The 18,645-nt window shown below is 45.9% G+C and overlaps 1 protein-coding gene across 1 annotated transcript in view; it reads left to right on the top strand.

Moving 5' to 3' along the window:
* Positions 1–18,645, top strand: part of CACNA1G (calcium voltage-gated channel subunit alpha1 G) — a 1,349,169-nt gene that overhangs the window by 809,011 nt on the left and 521,513 nt on the right. Inside the window, exons 10-11 of the mRNA XM_078654430.1 lie at positions 1,618–1,769; positions 15,423–15,608. Coding sequence (XP_078510556.1) covers positions 1,618–1,769; positions 15,423–15,608 — 338 coding nt within the window. The remainder of the gene's footprint in view (positions 1–1,617; positions 1,770–15,422; positions 15,609–18,645) is intronic.

Raw genomic sequence — 18,645 nt, 5'->3', positions numbered from 1 at the left:
GGTTCTGGTCCCTGAGTATCCTCTGGCATTACGTTTACTGTGAGTTGTGTGGCCCTGAACTCACCGAGGGCTTCGTTATCTGAACTCTTTGCTAGTTTATTGGTTTGGCCTGCAGTACCGAGCTCACTCAGTATCCTGAGGCCTTAGGTTCACTGTGAGCTCTGAGGCACTGAACTCAATGCATTCTCCTTGCTTTGATCTTAAGGTCAGTTTAGGCTCTGAACTCATCATTGGCCTGCAGTACCCAGCTCATTCAGTATCCTGAGGCATTGGGTTCACTGTGAGCTCTGAGGCACTGAACTCACTGTCAGCATCTGTTGTGAACTCCTCATCAGCCTGTGGTACTGTGTGACTGAATATCTCTGGTATTAAGTTCACTGTGAGCTCTAAAGCACTGAACTCACTGTTGGCCTACGGTTTTGCCCTACTCTTTGCACCATGGCATTCAGTTCACTGTGGGTGAGGTCTATTGCACGCAGCTCACTGTGAATCTTCTGCCATTTAGTTCACTGCGGCTCCAAGAACTCGCTGTCAACTTATGGTTTGAACTCACTGTCGGCCTGTGGTATTGGGCTCATGAGTCACCTCTGGGACTTAGGTCAGTGAGAGCGTTGTGGCATTCGGCTCACTGCGGGTTCCGTGTTGGAGTTCGCTGCCAGCTCGCAGTGTATAGTCATCAGAGTGCCATCGCATGTGCGGGGTTCACATTGGGGGTCTCCGATATTTTGCTCACGGTGAGACTGTGTTTTTATATTCGTTTTGCGATATATTTCCTAAGAAGTGCAAGTTTTATCATTTCTGACATAAATTCATACAAAATGAGACATCGGAGCCATTCAGAAAACCAATCAAAGAGGCGGATGGGATAATTCACAGCTGCCTCACAGGTGTGATCTCTCACATTCTTTAAAATGGCCTCCGCCAATTACACAGAGATGAAAGCGGAATCCTGTTAATTGCGCTTTTCTGGTCCCCGAGCATTGTCCGCCGAGATGCTTTCCCATGTCTGTAGCGCCCTCTGATGTGTTTTAAACCAGGTAAATACAAGTGCCTAGCACAGCGCGAGAGGCTGACGTCAACATATTAGAAATATTTCTGTTTTTGTTATGCTGGGCGCAGTATTCTCCTGTTCCTGTTTCCTATCACTGTTTTTTGTAGGCGCTCAACACCCATTGGGCTCACGGGGCTTTCCCCCCCCCCCCCCCCTCCCCTCGTGTGTGTCAGCCCGGGCAGAGACAGCTTCGCGGGTTGGCGAGCATCTCATTGCAGCCGCACCCGAGTACTTAACAGGTCTTTAAAAGACCATTCAGTTGTAAATGAGGCTTTTGTTGTGTGTTCACCGCTTCCTACAGCCACTTTGTCCGTGGTTGGAAGAATTACCCTACCCCCCCCCCCCCGACATTTGGCTCTAGTTGCTCGCCTGATTTTTTAAAACTTTTTTTGAATGAAACACAAGGTAGTAAAGGTTGCCCAAGAGCACACAGCGTGTACTGTATGACTCGGAATGCCAATAGTGCATACATGGCCCAGTCAGCCGCCTCTGTGACTGGATGTGTCTTTTCACTGTGTGCGTGTATAAAAGTGCCCGTACTGACTGCCCTCTCTGTCCTCTCACAGCCGGACGAGCTCACCAATGCCCTGGAGATCAGCAACATCGTCTTCACCAGTCTCTTCGCGTTGGAAATGCTGCTGAAGTTGCTGGTCTACGGCCCTTTCGGCTACATAAAGAACCCCTACAATATCTTTGATGGCATCATCGTGGTTATCAGGTACACCCAAGTCCGATCCCTCCATGTTATTACAGCGAAAGGCGAAACACGTGTTCCCATTATATCAGGTCTTGTATATAATCAGTTACTGTGTCTTGCTTTGGAATATTCTGTTTGTTTCCATACTAGTTCACATGATGCAATTGTATTCTTTGAACACTTCTCATAAAGTTTTCTCCTTTTAGTATCTATCCTCTCTCTCGCTCTCTTTCGTTCCCTCTTTAGTAAATTCTTTCTTGCTTGCTCTCTGGCTGGCTATTGCTCTCTTGTTCTTTTATGGTCTCTCTCTCTCTGTTGCACTTCTTCTCCCATTCTGTACCTCTCTTCTTCTCTCTGCCTCTTTCCCTCTGCTTTCCTCACTCACCTTTGCTAGTTTCAAATGCTCTTAAATTTTCCTTCTTTTTCCTGTTTTTTTTAGGTCGAGCATTCAAGACCTCTTGTATATACTTTAGTATATTCTTATAGGTGTATGTACTTTGTGGGCTCTGGAGATCAGTCCTAGGACTTGTCTGCTTCCGCTTAGGGACTTTTTTTTCTGTTCAACTGCCTCTATTTAACTGTCTTGATAGAAAACGACCAGTAGAGGTCAGTAAGATACCAGAATTGATTTCTCCTTGTTCAAATGCCTCTATTTAACGGTCTTGATAGAAAACGACCAGTAGAGGTCAGTAAAATACCAGAATTGTTTTCTGCTGAGGGACTTTTTATTTTTAATTTTTCTGGCAACTACCTCTATTTAACTTTCTTGATAGAAAACGACCATCAGAGGTCAGTAAAGTACCAGAATTACTGGATTCCAGTCCATAGAAATTGTCTACCATGAGCACCCATAGACAATAATATTTTTTTCGAATCTTGTATATTCAGTGACATGACCACCGAAGGCACTGATTTTATATTAAAAACAGAGCTTTGGACTATAGCAATGCCCGCTGAAAGGCAATATTTCTTTCCTTGTGCTCCCATACCCGGTGTGTAACGCAGTTTGGTGCTTGCTTTCCCTCCATCTTAAAGTACAGTAGATGTTTCAGCACACAGGCTAATGTGCTGCATAGCTAAATACATATAAGGTCCCAAAGGCGAGACCAATTGCATTGCACATGCTTGTTATTTTTCTCTCTCCTCCCCCATCACTGCCTCTTTCTCTCCCACTTTCGGTTTCTCTTTCTCTCCATCTGTTTCTGTCTCCTTCTGAATCTCTTATGCTGTTTTTATCTCTCATCATCTCTATCTCGCTCTCTAGACCTTGACATTTTTCGGTTACATTCTCTCTATTATTACTTCCATTGCTCTTTCAATCTTTCAATAGCTCAAACACGCTCTTTCTCTCTCTTGCCCGCACTCTGTTGCAGTCTCAGTCTTCTCTCTCTCTCAAGCCCCTCTTCTTCTTCTCACACGCTCCCTCAGTTTCTGAGACAGTTACGTCTACTCAGCCATTTTTTTTCTTTCTCTTTTTCATCCCTTTTCTTTCGTTTTACCCTGTCCATACTCTTTTTGACATACCCTCACTATATTCCTCAGTCAGCCTAGCCATTTACCTTCACCCTCTTGGTATGTTTCTTGTTCTCTCTTTTTCTCTGTTTTTCACTCCCTTTCCTTCTCCTCTCTCTCGTTTTCCTCTCAGACATCTGTATTTTTGAATGCCCATAGTTTTATTTTAAGTGAACTCATGAAGAGGCTGATTTAGAGCATGTCAGAGAGAGTATTCCATTGCAACAGTGAGACAAGTACCCTTTGCACCAAACTGAAGCTGATTTTTACAGATAGGCGGAGTTTTTGTATGTCAGCGATGGAGACTACTCTGTATCCGTTGCTGCCATACTCCTCTGATGGCTTGACAGAGTAAGGGCCGTCAGAGGTTTGGCCATTCAACTACAGACTTTAGAGTGGTGATCAAATGGCCAGTTTTTACTCTCCCTTCCTTAGTTGAAAACATGGCGGTAAGGAACAATAAAAACTTTTAAATGACCTCCAGTGGCGTCACTAGGGGGGTGCGGGGGGTGCGGCCCGCACCGGGTGACACCAACACATGGGGTGACACCAATCTGCACTTCAGCCTAGCCTCTGCTCTCACCTTTACTGTCGCTCCCTGTGCAAGCTCGTTCCTCATGAAGTTCACACTCGCCAGCGTCTCGCAGGAGATCTGCAATGCTTGACTGCAATTTTCTTTGCTCACAAGGCAACTCTATAGCTCATCTGAGGGTGCATGGTTTCCTATTTTTCAGTATCTTGCAGTCTTCAGTTTTCCAGTTTTCCAGTTCCAAATTTCAGCTTGCTCTTCACTACAGTGCCACCTGTTGCTCGCACTCTTGTTAACCGCATGCGTGCGGGCGGAATTCCGCCCGTACGCTGGGTTTTTTAAAATCGCACTTTACGTGACGAGCTGGGCTCGTCATGAGCGTGCGAGGAGGCTACCTCATGACGAGCCCAGCTCGTCATCAGCGTCGAAAGGGTTAATACAAATCCAGGGAAGACAGATGGAGTAAGACAGAGAGGGAGACAGAGGGAGCTAGAGGGAGTAATACAGAGAGAGGGAGCTAGAGAGAGCAAGACAGTGAGAGAGGGAGCAAGAGGGAGTAACAAAGAGAGAGAGGGAGCTAGAGAGAGTAAGACAGGGAGAGAGGGGGATAAAGGGAGTAAGACAGAGAGAGAGGGAGCTAGAGGGAGTAAGACAGAGAAAGAGCTAGAGTGAGAAAGACAGAGAGAGAGGGAGCTAGAGTGAGAGACAGAGAGAGGGCGATAGAGGGAGAGAGGGAGCTAGAGGGAGTAAGATAGAGAGAGAGGGAGCTAGAGGGAGTAAGACAGAGAGAGATGGCGCTAGAGGGAATAAGAGAGAGGGAGCAAGACAGAGAGAGAGGGAGCTAGAGGGAGTACGACAGAGAGAGGGAGCTAGAGGGAGTAAGATAGAGAGAGGGAGCTAGAGGGAGCAAGACACAGAGAGAGGGAGCTAGAGGGAATAAGAGAGAGGGAGCTAGAGGGAGCAAGACAGAGAGAGAGGGAGCTAGAGGGAGTAAGACAGTGAGAGGGGGAGACAGAGGGAGCTAGAGGGAGCAAGAGAGAGGGAGCCAGAGGGATCTAGACAGAGAGAGGGAGCTAGAGGGAGTAAGACAGAGAGGGAGGGAGCTAGAGAGAGTAAGACAGAGAACGAGGAAGACAGAGGGAGCTAGAGGGAGTAAGACTGCGAGAGAGGGAGCTAGACAGAGAGAGGGAGCTAAAGGGAGTAAGATAGAGAGAGAGGGAGCTAGAGCGAGCAAGACAGAGAGAGAGGGAGCTAGAGGGAGTAAGAGAGAGAGAGGGAGCTAGAGGGAGCAAGACAGAGAGAGGGAGCTAGAGGGACTAAAACGGAGAGAGAGGGAGCTAGAGGGAGTAAGACAGAGAGAGAGGGAGCTAGACGGAGCAAGACAGAGAGAGAGGGGGCTAGAGGGAGCAAGACAGAGAGGGAGCTAGAGGGAGTAAGAGATACGGAGCTAGAGGGAGTAAGACAGAGAGAGAGGGAGCTGGAGGGAGTAAGACAGAGAGAGAGGGAGCTAGAGGGAGTAAGACAGAGAGACAGGGAGCTAGAGAGAGTAAGAGAGAGAGAGGGAGCTGGAGGGAGTAAGACAGAGAGGGAGACAGAGGGAGCTAGAGGGAGTAAGACAGGGAGAGAGGGAGCTAGACAGAGAGAGGGAGCTAGAGGGAGTAAGAGAGAGAGAGAGGGAGCTAGAGGGAGCTAGACAGAGAGAGGGAGCTAGAGGGAGTAAGACAGAGAGAGGGAGCTAGAGGGAGTAAGACAGAGATCGAGGGAGCTAGAGGGAGTAAGACAGCGAGAGGGAGACAGAGGGAGCTAGAGGGAGCAAGACAGAGAGCGAGGGAGCTAGACAGAGAGAGGGAGCTAGAGGGAGTAAGACAGAGAGAGAGTAAGCTAGAGAGTGCTAGACAGAGATAGGGAACTAGAGGGAGTAGGAGAGAGAGAGGGAGCTAGAGGGAGCAAGGCAAGGTGAGAGGGAGCTAGAGGGAGTAAGACAGAGAGAGAGAGAGCTAGAGGGAGCAAGACAGAGAGGGGCCTAGAGGGAGTAAGAGAGAGAGAGGGAGCAAGAGGGAGTAAGAGAGAGGGGGCTAGAGGGAGTAAGACAGATAGAGGGAGCTAGAGGGAGCAAGACAGAGAGAGAGATGAAGCTAGAGGGAGTAAAACAGAGAGAGGGAGCTAGAGGGAGCAAGACAGAGAGAGAGGGAGCTAGAGGGAGTAAGACAGAGAGAGAGGGAGCTAGAAGGAGTAAGAGAGGGAGCTAGAGGGAGCAAGACAGAGAGAGGGAGCTAGAGGGAATAAGACAGAGGGAGCTAGAGGGAGTAAGACAGAGAGAGGGAGCTAGAGGGAGTAAGACAGAGAGAGAGGGAACCAGAGGGAGCTAGAGGGAGTAAGACAGAGAGAGGGAGCTAGAGGGAGCTAGACAGAGAGAGGGAGCTAGAGGGAGTAAGACAGTACCTAGTGCCGTACATTTCCGACAGAGGTGGTCCATGCGGTAAGTCGTGAGGGGGTGACACCATGAGTTACCCGCACCGGGTGACACCAACCCCAGTGACGGAAAACTCCGATGGTGTGGGGGCTCATTCATTTTTGACTTTTCAAAAACAAACCCTACTTTGGGATTTTGTATAAAAACTTGTTAAAACTAGTTAAAAGTTTGATTGGCAAATGGCATATTTGATAGAGCTATCCGTCTAATTTTTAACTCATTGACAGGAAATGCCATCAGAGCAGTTCCTGTCAATGACTGGAGTTGCTCGCTGGGCTAATAGACAACTCTTAATTCTGAAGACAGGTACTCCATCAGGGCTAGTGAGTATATTATTCCATCGCCCTGGTGGAGCAAATAATGTTCGCCAAAGTCTAACTCAAGTCCAAAATTCCTAAACATAATCAGAGTCACAAGTATTTCTAGACAAAGGAGCCTAAAAGGCTGGAGGGATGGGCTTAGGTTTCAAGTGGCTCTCATTTAAAAGGTTTCTGACCCTCATGATTAATTGTTTCCATAATGCAGTGATTGAGACCTTGAAATATGAGGTGTCCTTAGCGATACAGGACTTTCTGAGGAGATTTGCCTGAGACCCTAATAGTTAGTGGACCTGGACAGAAATCTCACATCTAAGGGGCACAGAGACCCTCATGTAAACAGAACATGCCTTACAACCCTGTCATCTGAGGGACACTGGCAATGGCATTGACAACAAAAAACATTGACCAGATCTCCATTGCTGAGGAGCCATCAGTAAGGCCTTCACATCTGGCAAATCCTTACCAAAGCCATGATGTCTTGGAGCACATATCAAAACCCTCACACTAGGGTCTGAAATCTAAAAGAACACTGTGTAGGACCCATACTTCTGAGGCCTTGAAACCTTCACAGTTTCAGGACTTTCATATCCCATAAATGGGGCAATTATAACTAAGGCATTTGGGCAGCAAGGCTCACAGCTGAATGGCCCACTTTACAACCTTCAGAAATGGGGGGCATTGACATGACAGAATCACACGAGAGGCCCATGACTGAGAATCAAACCATAATAAGGCCCTTAGTAGTTAAAAATACCAATATCTGGTGTTTGGAGGAGTTCTGACAACTTCTGGCCCCAGTACCACTACATCTGCAGCACCATTGAAAACATTACCGTGTTGTCTGCAAGGTAACTGCACTTGTGACTGCTTGTTTAGTGGTAGCATATAGCAATATTCTGCATTTAGTGGGGTCCCTAGAGCTTTTGGCCCTAGTGCCACTGCGGCTGCTGCACCATTCAAATAAATGCACTTTTAACTTAAAGATAACTGCAATTCCATCTGTCTGTATAGTATTAAAATAGAGCAATATTTAGTGTTTAGAGGAGTTCTGACAACTTTTGTGCCCAGTGCCACTGCACCTGCTGCACTGTTCAAATCATGACCCTGAAAGATACCTGCACTTGTGGCTGCCTGTTTAGTTGTCGAAATATAGCCATAATCAGTGATTAGTGTGGTGCCATGAGCTTTTGGTCCTGATGTCAAGGCATCTGCTGCACTATTGAAATCATGACCTGAGCGCTTGCTAGATAACTGCACTTGTGACTGCCTGTTTAGTTGTAAAGTATAGCAATAATATGTGTTTAGTGGAGTTCTGATAACTTTTCGGCCTGGTGCCACTCGCTAGCCATCAGGAGTGTGGAGAAAGCTGCCGTTTGTTGCCCCCAGCCATGGGACTCTTGTGGAACCACCTGTGACGCATTGGGACGTCTGTGCTAACGGTTTGCGGAGTGTGAGGACGGGCGTGGGACTGCGAGGTCCAGCATCCTCAGCGGCTTGCCATTCGCCGCAGCTGGAGCCTCTTCCCGCCCCGCCTCCCTGCAGTTCATTACGGCTCGTGGCCCCTGCCTCGCGGGTGCCGCTCGGTAGCCGTCAGGAGTGTGGAGAAAGCTGCCGTTTGTTGCCCCCAGCCCTGGGACGCTTGTGGAACCACCTGTGACGCATTGGGACGTCTGTGCTAACTGTTTGCGGAGTGTGAGGATGGGCGTGGGACTGCGAGGTCCAGCATCCTCAGCGGCTTGCCATTCGCCGCAGCTGCAGTCTCTACCTGCCCCGCTTCCCTGCAGTTCATTACGGCTCGAGGCCCCCGCTTCGCGGGTGCCGCTCGCTAGCCGTCAGGAGTGTGGAGAAAGCTGCCGTTTGTTGCCCCCAGCCCTGGGACGCTTGTGGAACCACCTGTGACGCATTGGGACGTCTGTGCTAACTGTTTGCGGAGTGTGAGGACGGGCGTGGGACTGCGAGGTCCAGCATCCTCAGCGGCTTGCCATTCGCCGCAGCTGGAGCCTCTTCCCGCCCCACCTCCCTGCAGTTCATTACGGCTCGTGGCCCCCGCTTCGCGGGAGCCGCTCGCTAGCCGTCAGGAGTGTGGAGAAAGCTGCCGTTTGTTGCCCCCGGCCCTGGGACGCTTGTGGAACCACCTGTGACGCATTGTGACATCTGTGCTAACTGTTTGCGGAGTGTGAGGACGGGCGTGGGACTGCGAAGTCCAGCATCCTCAGCGGCTTGCCATTCGCCGCAGCTGGAACCTCTTCCCGCCCCCGCCTCTTCCTACATAGCCCCACCCACATCGCGTATCGCAGGACGCGCGTGGGTGAAGCGCGGGCGAAGCCCGGGCCAAGGGCGGGCCCGTTGTAGCCCGTTAAAGACCGTGTAAGACCGGACCGGGCCCCCTCTCTAAGTCTTCCTACTGTACAAACTAATCACGAACTGTATGTATGCTCTACTGCTCTTTTAACAGTTCTTAAACTATTTAATGAAAATAAGTGTAAATTTGGGACTGTATATTGTGTTTTTTTAGCATTATGACTACACGAGGAAGCAGGAGCAAAACAGCTGCAGAAGGGGTTCAGGTAGTAGGCCCCTTAGATAATTTTATTATAAGGGCGAACTCCTTTATAGATCAAGGTATCTCTGACCTGGAACGCAGAGTGTCCCAGGATCTAGCCTTAGCTCTGGCAAAAAGATCTTCCTTGGGCCACTTTGCGACCGCTAGAACCCCTGAGCCGGTCAAGAAGCCCCCCCCCCGATAGAAGTCCGCGCTGATTTGCATAGCCTACCAAATGTGGTGGACTTATCAGCATCACAACCTCTGTCCGACTCCCAAATAAGTTTGGAACTGGAAAGGACCCCAGATTTATCTATCCTCACCACACCAGAGGTAACAAGACAGTTGAGGGGAAGGAGGGAGGGCGCCTTACGAAAAAAAAGGGATAAACTAAAAACTACAAGGGTCAAGAAGACACGTGAGTTACCCAAAAAACAGGGGGAGAACTTAAATCAAACTACACAGAGAGGGGAAAAAAATAGGCATACTGAGCCATCAAATCTTGTAACAAAGGAGATTTTGGGATACGAAAGCACTGAGGCATTGATATACACAGCAGGGGGAGGCAATGATAAAGAGATTGTTAACCAACTTTTAACAAAAATGGGAGAGTTACTTAAATTTTATCTTTCCCCGATAGAAACCAGACTGCAGCACGTTGAAAAACAGTTAGCTGAACTGATTACCCTCTCAAAAAAAACGTTAATTCATGGGGCATCAAAGACAGGGGGAAGCAAAGTGAATACTGATAAACTAGTGGGACCACAAATAACAAAAACTGCGGCTGCAGGGGTAAATGTAACATCGATAACCCCCGCAGTAGCAGAAAAGAAAACTGCAGAAAACCCCAAAGTATCGACTGTCCAGGTCAGGATGGATAATAATACCTCCAAAGCCCCCGCTTTAAATGCTAAAAGGGACTGTAACAAGGGAGCCTTTGACAGTAGACCTGCTGTCAACCTTCCCCCCGAGGCTAGCCCTTTTGTGGTGGTAATGACTGGCGACCCAGAGTTGGTAAATTCTACAGAGGAATCTAGATGGTCATTAAATAACAAGGTCCAACATTGGCTTAATAAGAACCAACCATTACCACTTTACTGGTCGAGTAAGATCCTAATGGTTCGCAGGGCTCCCTGGGTGGGGCATGGAAGGAAAACAATCCAGGGTGACTGCGTCTTGGACAATTTTGAGGACCCACGCACGGTGAATCGTATCTGCTCATGGGGAACCCCAGGTAACAACGAAAGCATAGACACCAAACAACTGTCTTTTTTCTATCCCCCCAGGATTCGTAATGGCCATTTCAATCACTCTAACATAGGGCTGCACCTGAATGAAATCCTCTCAACAATGGGGCTCATGATAGCTAACAAAGTAGATCTGATTTCACATCGGTTTGAACCTACATTCCTGGGGAGGGGCCACAAAACAACAGTTGACTATGTTCTAACATCGAACATTTTGGCCAACAGAGTCGAGAATTTTGAACTTTTAGTCAACACATTAAGCGACCATCCTGCCCTCAGCTTTGAACTACATTGTACATACACTCAATCCCCCTCATTGACTATATTAAGTGCGCTAAGTCAGAACAATCTGCATTTAGATAGGACGAACGGATACTCCCTTAGATGGGAGAAACCACCGAAAAGGTGATAAAAGCAGCCTTCCCATCATTCCTCAAATGCCTAGACTTAGCAGCCCCAGAGGAGGAAGTTCTAAGCAATTTTGCTGTAATTTTTTGCAAAAATTAATATAACAACTGATAGTAAAAAAAAATACATAAAGATCGACCCAGGAAAGTAGGGTGGTTCAATCATAGCTGCACCGTAGCCCACTCAAAATTAAAAACAGCAATAAAAAAATCTAAGAGAGACCGACAGGAAATAAGTAAGCTCAGAATAGAGTATAACATGGTGCGAAAGAAGAGGAAGGGCGAATTAAAACAAGCCCAGTGGGACCAACTTCACAAAAGCTCTATAGAGAAAAATAGTGAGGCTTTTTGGAGAGTGGTAAAATCCCCCTTCCTAGCAGATGATAAAAATCTCACAAAAATAGAAGTAGCCATCGAGGAATCGGTTTGGGTGGCTCATTTCTCCACAATATTTCAGAAAAACTCTACATCAACAGGGACTGATGTATCTCCCATTGGTAGCCCCCCTGAGGTGTCCTACCCTATCTCGCTAGAATTCGACATGTCTGAGGTGCTTCAGGCACTAAATTCTAGTAAAAATGGGAAAGCCCCAGGACCTGACGGGGTCCCCGTGGACCTATTCAAATATAACACGGAACTGTGGGCCCCAATACTAACTAGGGTGTTTAAGGCAGTAATGATAAAGGGCCTGTTGGATTCTTGGACCAAATCCATCATGGTTCCTATATTTAAAAAAGGAAACCGGCAGGAGCTATCCTGCTACCGCCCGATCTCACTGCTGGATTCGCTGGGCAAGGTAGTGGGTAGAGTTGTGCTCGAGCGTCTCCAGCAGTGGGCTGGCGATGGTGGGGTACTCTCCGACCTCCAATACGGGTTTCGGGAGGGCTTTGGTACTACTGAACAGGCCCTGAACCTATCAATGTTGCTGGGCAAATATGTTCACGCAAAGCAGGGCAAGTTATACATGGTTTATGTTGACTTGTCCGCAGCTTTTGATTGTGTCTGTCATGTAAAGCTCTGGTCTGTTCTGTCACAAATGGGAGTCGACGCTCCTCTTGTGGATTTTCTAAGGGAGCTATTCTCGAGAACCTCGGCGAGAGTGAAATTTGGGGTAAACGGCGAATTATCTGCGTCGTTTGGGGTAGAGCGTGGAGTCCGTCAAGGCTGCTTCCTGGCCCCCTTTCTGTTTTCATTGTATACAAATGGTTTGGAGGTGGCCATGTTGAGGGGGGGCCAGGATCTACCGCAAGTAAGAACACGTTGGATTCCCGCTCTGCTCTATGCGGATGACGCCGTGATATTGGCCCGTACCCCACGCGAATTACAGAAGGCTCTGGACAGATACGCAGACTTCATGGGGAGCTTAGATTTACATATAAACATAAAAAAGACCTATGTAATGGTAGCAGGCACAGGGAAAAAAGGGGTTAAAGATATTTTCCTCTGCAAACAAAAGCTTGAAACAACGGCTCAGTATCCTTATTTAGGCATCACGATTGATGACAAATTGAACTAGAAATCTGCAGTTGAGGCAAGAAAACACCTTTTTATGAGAGCCATTGTAGCCCTCATTAATTTTTCCCAAAAATTGGGCAAAAGGTCTCCGGTTGAACTGCTAAAAATCTATAATGCGAAGTGCCAGGCAACAGCCCTGTATGGGGCGGGAGTGTGGGGGCATGCTAACATTAACGCTCTACAAGTGGCAGAGAATATATATTTGAGATTCTTAGTAGCAGCACCCAAATCGGTTTCTACGTTTGCATGCCACATGGAACTGGGAGTCCCGTATTTGGTGGATTTGGTAAGAATTCAACCACTTCTACTTTGGCGAAGAATCTGGTTATCTGAAAAAAATCTACTTACTAAGCAAATCATGGCAGATTGTATGTCCCTAGACCACTCACTGAAGATCAGTTGACTCTCTTATGTGAGAAAGTTTTTGACTGACTTAGAGCTAGGGACCTACTATACCTCACCTGAGACGATCCGTGAAATTTCAAGGAAGGATCTGAAAGCAAGGGCGTTGGGTCACTTAGAAGAATTAAGAATTGCCAACGAAGCATCAAAAGCCTCTGTTCAGCATTCAATCGCGGTCCAGATTACCTTGTCAATTCAGCCTTACCTAACTTACGACCTTAAGGTATTCGAACGACTTCTTTTGACAAGATTTAGGCTAAATATTTTCCATCGCTTATTTGCCTTCCCAGTGAAAAACAGTTGGGATTCAATTCTTACACCGTGCCCCTGCGATGAAATCTCAGAGCAGACAACAATACACACCATTCTGTTCTGTAAGTTTTATCATGGTCATGGTAAGCTATGGCTGATACCTCTGTTAAAATCGTGGGGTATCAGACGATGTCGCCCAGCCATGCTGCGATTGCAGTTTCTAGACACCGAATATACTTGTAACCTTATCGTCAATTTATTGAAATGTATTTTTAAACACAGAATAAACCTGTGACAAGTTTCTTTTAACTATACAATGGTTGAATTCGAGAATGTTATGTATTGATAGTACAGTTTGACCCCCAAATGATCCTATGGTTAACTGTGTTTAAAATGATTTGTAATGAATTTCTATCTTTTATACTGTTTTAACAATGTGTAAAATCATGTTTTGTATTTGCGATGTTGCTTTTATGGTTTTCTATCTTGTAAAACCGAATAAAGAATACACACACTGCACCTGTTGCACCATTCAAATAATCACCCTGTCCTTGCAAGATAACTGCACTTGTGACTTTAAGTAGTAAAATATAGCTATTTTCGGTGTTTAGTGAGGTGCCTAGAGCCTTTGGCCCTGGTGCTAATGCACCTTCTGCACCATTTAACTCATAAACCTATTGCCTGCTTGATAACTGCACTTGTGACTGTTTTGTTTAGTAGTAAATTGTAGTAATAATCTGGGTTTAGTGTGGTCCCTAGAGTTTTTGGCCCCGGTACCACTGCACCTGCTGCACCCCTCAAATAATGACCCTGTTGTCTCCAAGTTAACTGCACGTGTGGCTGCCTGTTTAGTAGGAAAATATAGCATAGCTCTTGTATATTAACTTTATTTTTAAATGCAATGTTTATTACAACATTTAGAATTTGATTATAATGACCAAATAGGTTAAATTGAAAAAATCAATCCTATAATGCTTACAAAGTGCAAATAAAGGCACTGAGGCATGAATAGGAAATGCCATAAACATTCTAAGGATAAAGTATCTGCTTTACACAACTAAGTAATAAAATGCAAGCATTCCACCATACTGTTAGAAGCTGTTTGCCTTTTCCGTGGGAAGAGATCTTATCTTGACAGTGAATGGGGATTAAACAGTGTGAACAGCTTTAGTAGAAGTATCATAAATGTGTGCATCCACGAGAAATTAATAACAAAAAAAAGGTTCCACACAAAAGCGAATGAACACAGTAATTCAGCATGGGAACTGATAAGAGCCCCCTTTTAAAATATATTAAATACAAAAGATTTCACGCTGTGCAGACGAAACCTAAATACATATATATATATAACAGCACATACAGTGAGAGGTGTTAGGGAACTGCTCACTGCTCAACGATCCAAGATGCCAGCAATCTAGGTCTAGAAAAACACAATACACTTGAGAAGACCACACAAAAAGGTGGATTATAACTTATCCTGCTACATACCTTGGTGGATCTCAAGTGCACCGAGAGTTACTGAGGATGTTGTATGTCAGAATATCGTGAATAGAAATATCATCTTACATAAGTATTGTGGCATAGATTTTGTTTATAAAAACAATGACCCATTGGGTGCTATATTTACTAATAACTCCAAAGGAGCGATATTTTTGTAAATGATATATAGGACACAAATAGTATGTTAGATTATATTCGTACCCCATATTCTAGTACCGTACCATTGATCTAGAGTAAAAGATGCAATATAAAAACTTAATTTGAAATAGAAAAACTTTGTTTTTATGACTTTCCCTAAATTGTTATTGGTAAGGGTGTTCCTCAAACTAAAGAACACAGATTTCCTTCCCTGTGCACCAGTGACCAAAGACTTTTCGGGTTTCTGTGTTAGTATCTGTTCAGGTTTGAGGTCAAGGAGCTTCACCTAAAACCTACCAAGGCATCATGCACTGATCATACTGATTATTATTCAACTGCTCATCAGTTTGCATCCAGAAGCAGCGAGAACCACAGAGTTCTCGTATAGGAAATGTAGATTCCTGAAATGGAGATCCAGTTTTGGTGTATTGCGTACACCTTTCTGAGGGTATCATCCTCCATCCATTAAACTTCAACAAGCTAACTACCTACTCCTCTCCAAATCATTTGAGTCTGTTTTCACTTGAAAAATGTATTTTCCTTTTACTGGCCATTTATGGTAGGCATGCGCATGAATGTTTAATTATTATGCGTTCCATTCTTTGTTATGTAAGTTGTCTTCTCTCGACAGCTGTTTCATTCTCAGTCTTTTTTATTTCTCCCCCATCTTGTTTTACCTTTCCCACCTCTACTCTGTCCTAATACTCCTTTTCACTTCCCTTATCCAGTCTTAGATTTCTTGGCCATTATCCTAATACTCTGCTGGACACATTTTATTTCTTCTTCACTGAACCCACCTTTCTGGTCGTCTGTCTCTTATGTCTCTTTTCTCTTCAGTGTTTGGGAGATAGTGGGACAGCAGGGTGGTGGACTGTCGGTTCTGCGAACATTCCGTCTCATGCGGGTCCTGAAGCTGGTCCGGTTCATGCCCGCGCTGCAGCGCCAACTACTTGTTCTCATGAAGACCATGGACAACGTAGCTACTTTCTGTATGCTTCTGATGCTCTTCATTTTCATTTTTAGGTACGTGTCATTTACTTCCATTGTGATAGATATTAAAATACTACCTCAAATCAGGCAAGTGTGTCATAACTTTCTTTATTCTTGAGGGTGCAACAATTTAAACAATGTCCTTTGCAATTCTTTCTGCATTTTTAGTTGCTGTAGCAAAGTGTTGTATGTTTGCTTGAGCCAACCATTATTGTCATTAGCGTTGTTGTAGTCTTGAGGAGGATGACCAAAGTGTAAGTGCACAGTGTGAGCTCAGGGTGCCTTGAAGTTCACTGCCTCCATTAAAGACTCTAGGCTCCAGAAGGAGCTCATGAGGAAGGTGCATTGAGTCCTGCACTATTTTCATGTTTAGATTTACCTAGCTGTGGTGCTGAAAAAGTTCTTTACTCATGACCACGCAAAAAAACGGACTTTCTGTTGCTGGTGTGAGCTAAAAACAGTATAAAAAGCGAATACAGGGGCATATTATCAAGGACAGGCGATACATTATCGCCGCTTTTATCGGCAGGAAACTGCCGATAAAGCGGCGATAATGGCCTTGATAATATGCTCTATGAATTCCAATCGAAGCCCATGTTAGATGTGAACACACTAACATGGGCTTCGATTGGAATTCATGGAGCATATTATCAAGGCCATTATCGCCGCTTTATCTGCAGTTTCCTGCCGATAAAAGCGGCGATAATGTATCGCCTGTCCTTGATAATATTCCCCACAGTTCCAAATCCAGGCAATGGCCAGAATGCACCCAGCACGTGTAGCTCCAGTGGTGGAGACGTGAGACAATTCAAGATGGAACAGGTGCTTTTGAGCATCTTCCTGAATGTGGCACCAGCTTAGGGGTGCCAAGGGGAGGGCATTCCACAGGAAGGAGAGCTAAATCTTGAGGTGGGACAGTTTTGGGAGAAAGGGTTAGTAAATGGTGGGCTGTAGCCAGAGAAGGGTCCTATAATGTAAGGATTTAAACTCACATAAACACATTTAAACACGAAGATGAGGAAATTGTCTAGTGAATGTACGGATTCCTGTGAACAAGCCTACTTGATGCCTGTGGATAATTAAAGGTTGCACAGGGTGTAGGAAGCAAAACAAACTGAAAACGTATTTGAGGGGGTGGAAAGATCAGTAGACAGTCAGAAGACTAGAGGAGGCAGCTGCAGTCGCCATGTTTACTGAGATGTGGGCTGGGTGAAAGCTGCTGTGCAGCGGATGCCAGCAGTGTTAAGCAGACGCTAGTAGGCAGGGGCAGCCGTTGAGATGCTGAAGGTTAGAGGTGTATACGACCCCTCACGTGCAGACGGATGGAGAGAATGTTCCTTGCATTGATAACATTTTCCAAAGCCCTTTGTCTCCACAGGAAGGGCAATGACAGATAAAAGGCACTATTCCTTTCATTAAAAATAGATTGTGCAGGCCGTTTCGTCTTTTTTTTTATTTAAAAAGGGGGTTTACTTCCGCTCCAAATGTATCGAATGTTTTCGTGAATGCTGGTTTTATTGTAGTATAGATTGTTTTTACCGTCCATCTTCCAGGCACTCAGATTCACAGATAGATTCTGTTATGTTGATTATTTTGCACTGTGCCCCAAACACAAAAATGGGATCTGTGGGCTACAAGATGATTCAGGGAATCCGATACCTCACTTTGTGCACTCACCATGCGGCAATAAACTAAATGAAATGCTTTTCTCGCTAGACATGGATTTTGTTAACGAATTAGTTGATCCGCAGCAGGATTATTTACCCACTTTTCATGGGCGAGGCTGTTCCACGACTATTGATTATATAATGGCCTCGAATTCCTATAAAGGGGAAATAACGAAATATGAGATCGGACTTAATCCAATAAGCGATCATTACCCACTTTGTGTGTCAATTAACATGAAACAAGCCGGGCTGCACTTTGCTAAGTCCGGCTCTCTCGACCAACACCTGATCTCTATGCACAAACGGAATGGGTACTCAATTAAATGGGCAAAAATCGACCCAGCAGAGACAATGCAGAGGATCCTTGAAAACGCACAACCCTGGCTACAAAAATGTATGTCTTCGGAGACATCACCCGAGACACTTATTGCCTCTTTTCAAAACATACAGCAAGTGGTTAGAGACAAGCTATTCGTTAAATCAAACAACAAGCCCAAGCTCCCTTCGGAGAGATGGTTTGACACCTCTTGTCGGAAGGCTCTTACCTCCCTTAAAGAAGCCCTTCGCAAGCAACCAAGGGATCCGCAGGAAGTTTCCCAATTGAGGAAACGCTACAACACTGTCCGTCAGGATCGCAAGAAGCAGATCAAACACGATCTTTGGCTGCGCTTACATGAGAGTGCTCTAAGTAAAAACAGCACCGTATTCTGGCAGACTGTTAGATCACCCTTCTTGGCCAACAGCAACGACCCAAACCATCTCGACGTGGCGATTTCAGAAGAGGACTGGGTCTCTCATTTTTCAAAAATATTCGGAACGCCAACAGCTGTTATACCAAACAACCGAGGTCAAGAAGCCGATCCGGCGAAAAACATTATTTATCCCATCAACATACACTTCTCCCTCAATGAAGTTATAAAAGCAATCAAGGCCTCTAAAAGTGGCAAGGCCCCTGGCCCGGACGGAGTCCCAATGGATCTGTTTCTATACGATGTAGATTACTGGTCTAAAATAATCACACGGGTCATGTCAGCAGTAGCATCTACAGGCCTCCTCCACTCATGGTCTACCTCAACACTGTTACCCATTTTCAAGAAAGGTGACCGTAACGACCCCTCTTGTTACAGACCCATCTCCCTCCTGGACTCCACGGGTAAAATTGCAGGTCGTTTACTCCTGGACCGGTTACAATCTTGGGCCCGGGCGAACAAAATCATAACTGACTTGCAATATGGGTTCCAGAAGGGGCTTGGGACTGTGGAGCAGGCCCTCAATCTCGTACTCCTGACTGACAAATATGTCCGTGCCAAGGGTGGTAACATCTTCCTTGTATACGTAGATTTAAGCGCGGCATTTGACTGTGTTCAGCATGCGAAGCTCTGGGAAATCCTAGCTGACCTTGG

This window comes from Lissotriton helveticus, chromosome 7, assembly GCF_964261635.1.
Source record: "Lissotriton helveticus chromosome 7, aLisHel1.1, whole genome shotgun sequence".
Classification (NCBI taxonomy): Eukaryota; Metazoa; Chordata; class Amphibia; order Caudata; family Salamandridae; genus Lissotriton; species Lissotriton helveticus.
This window is presented reverse-complemented; position numbering and strand designations above follow the sequence as displayed.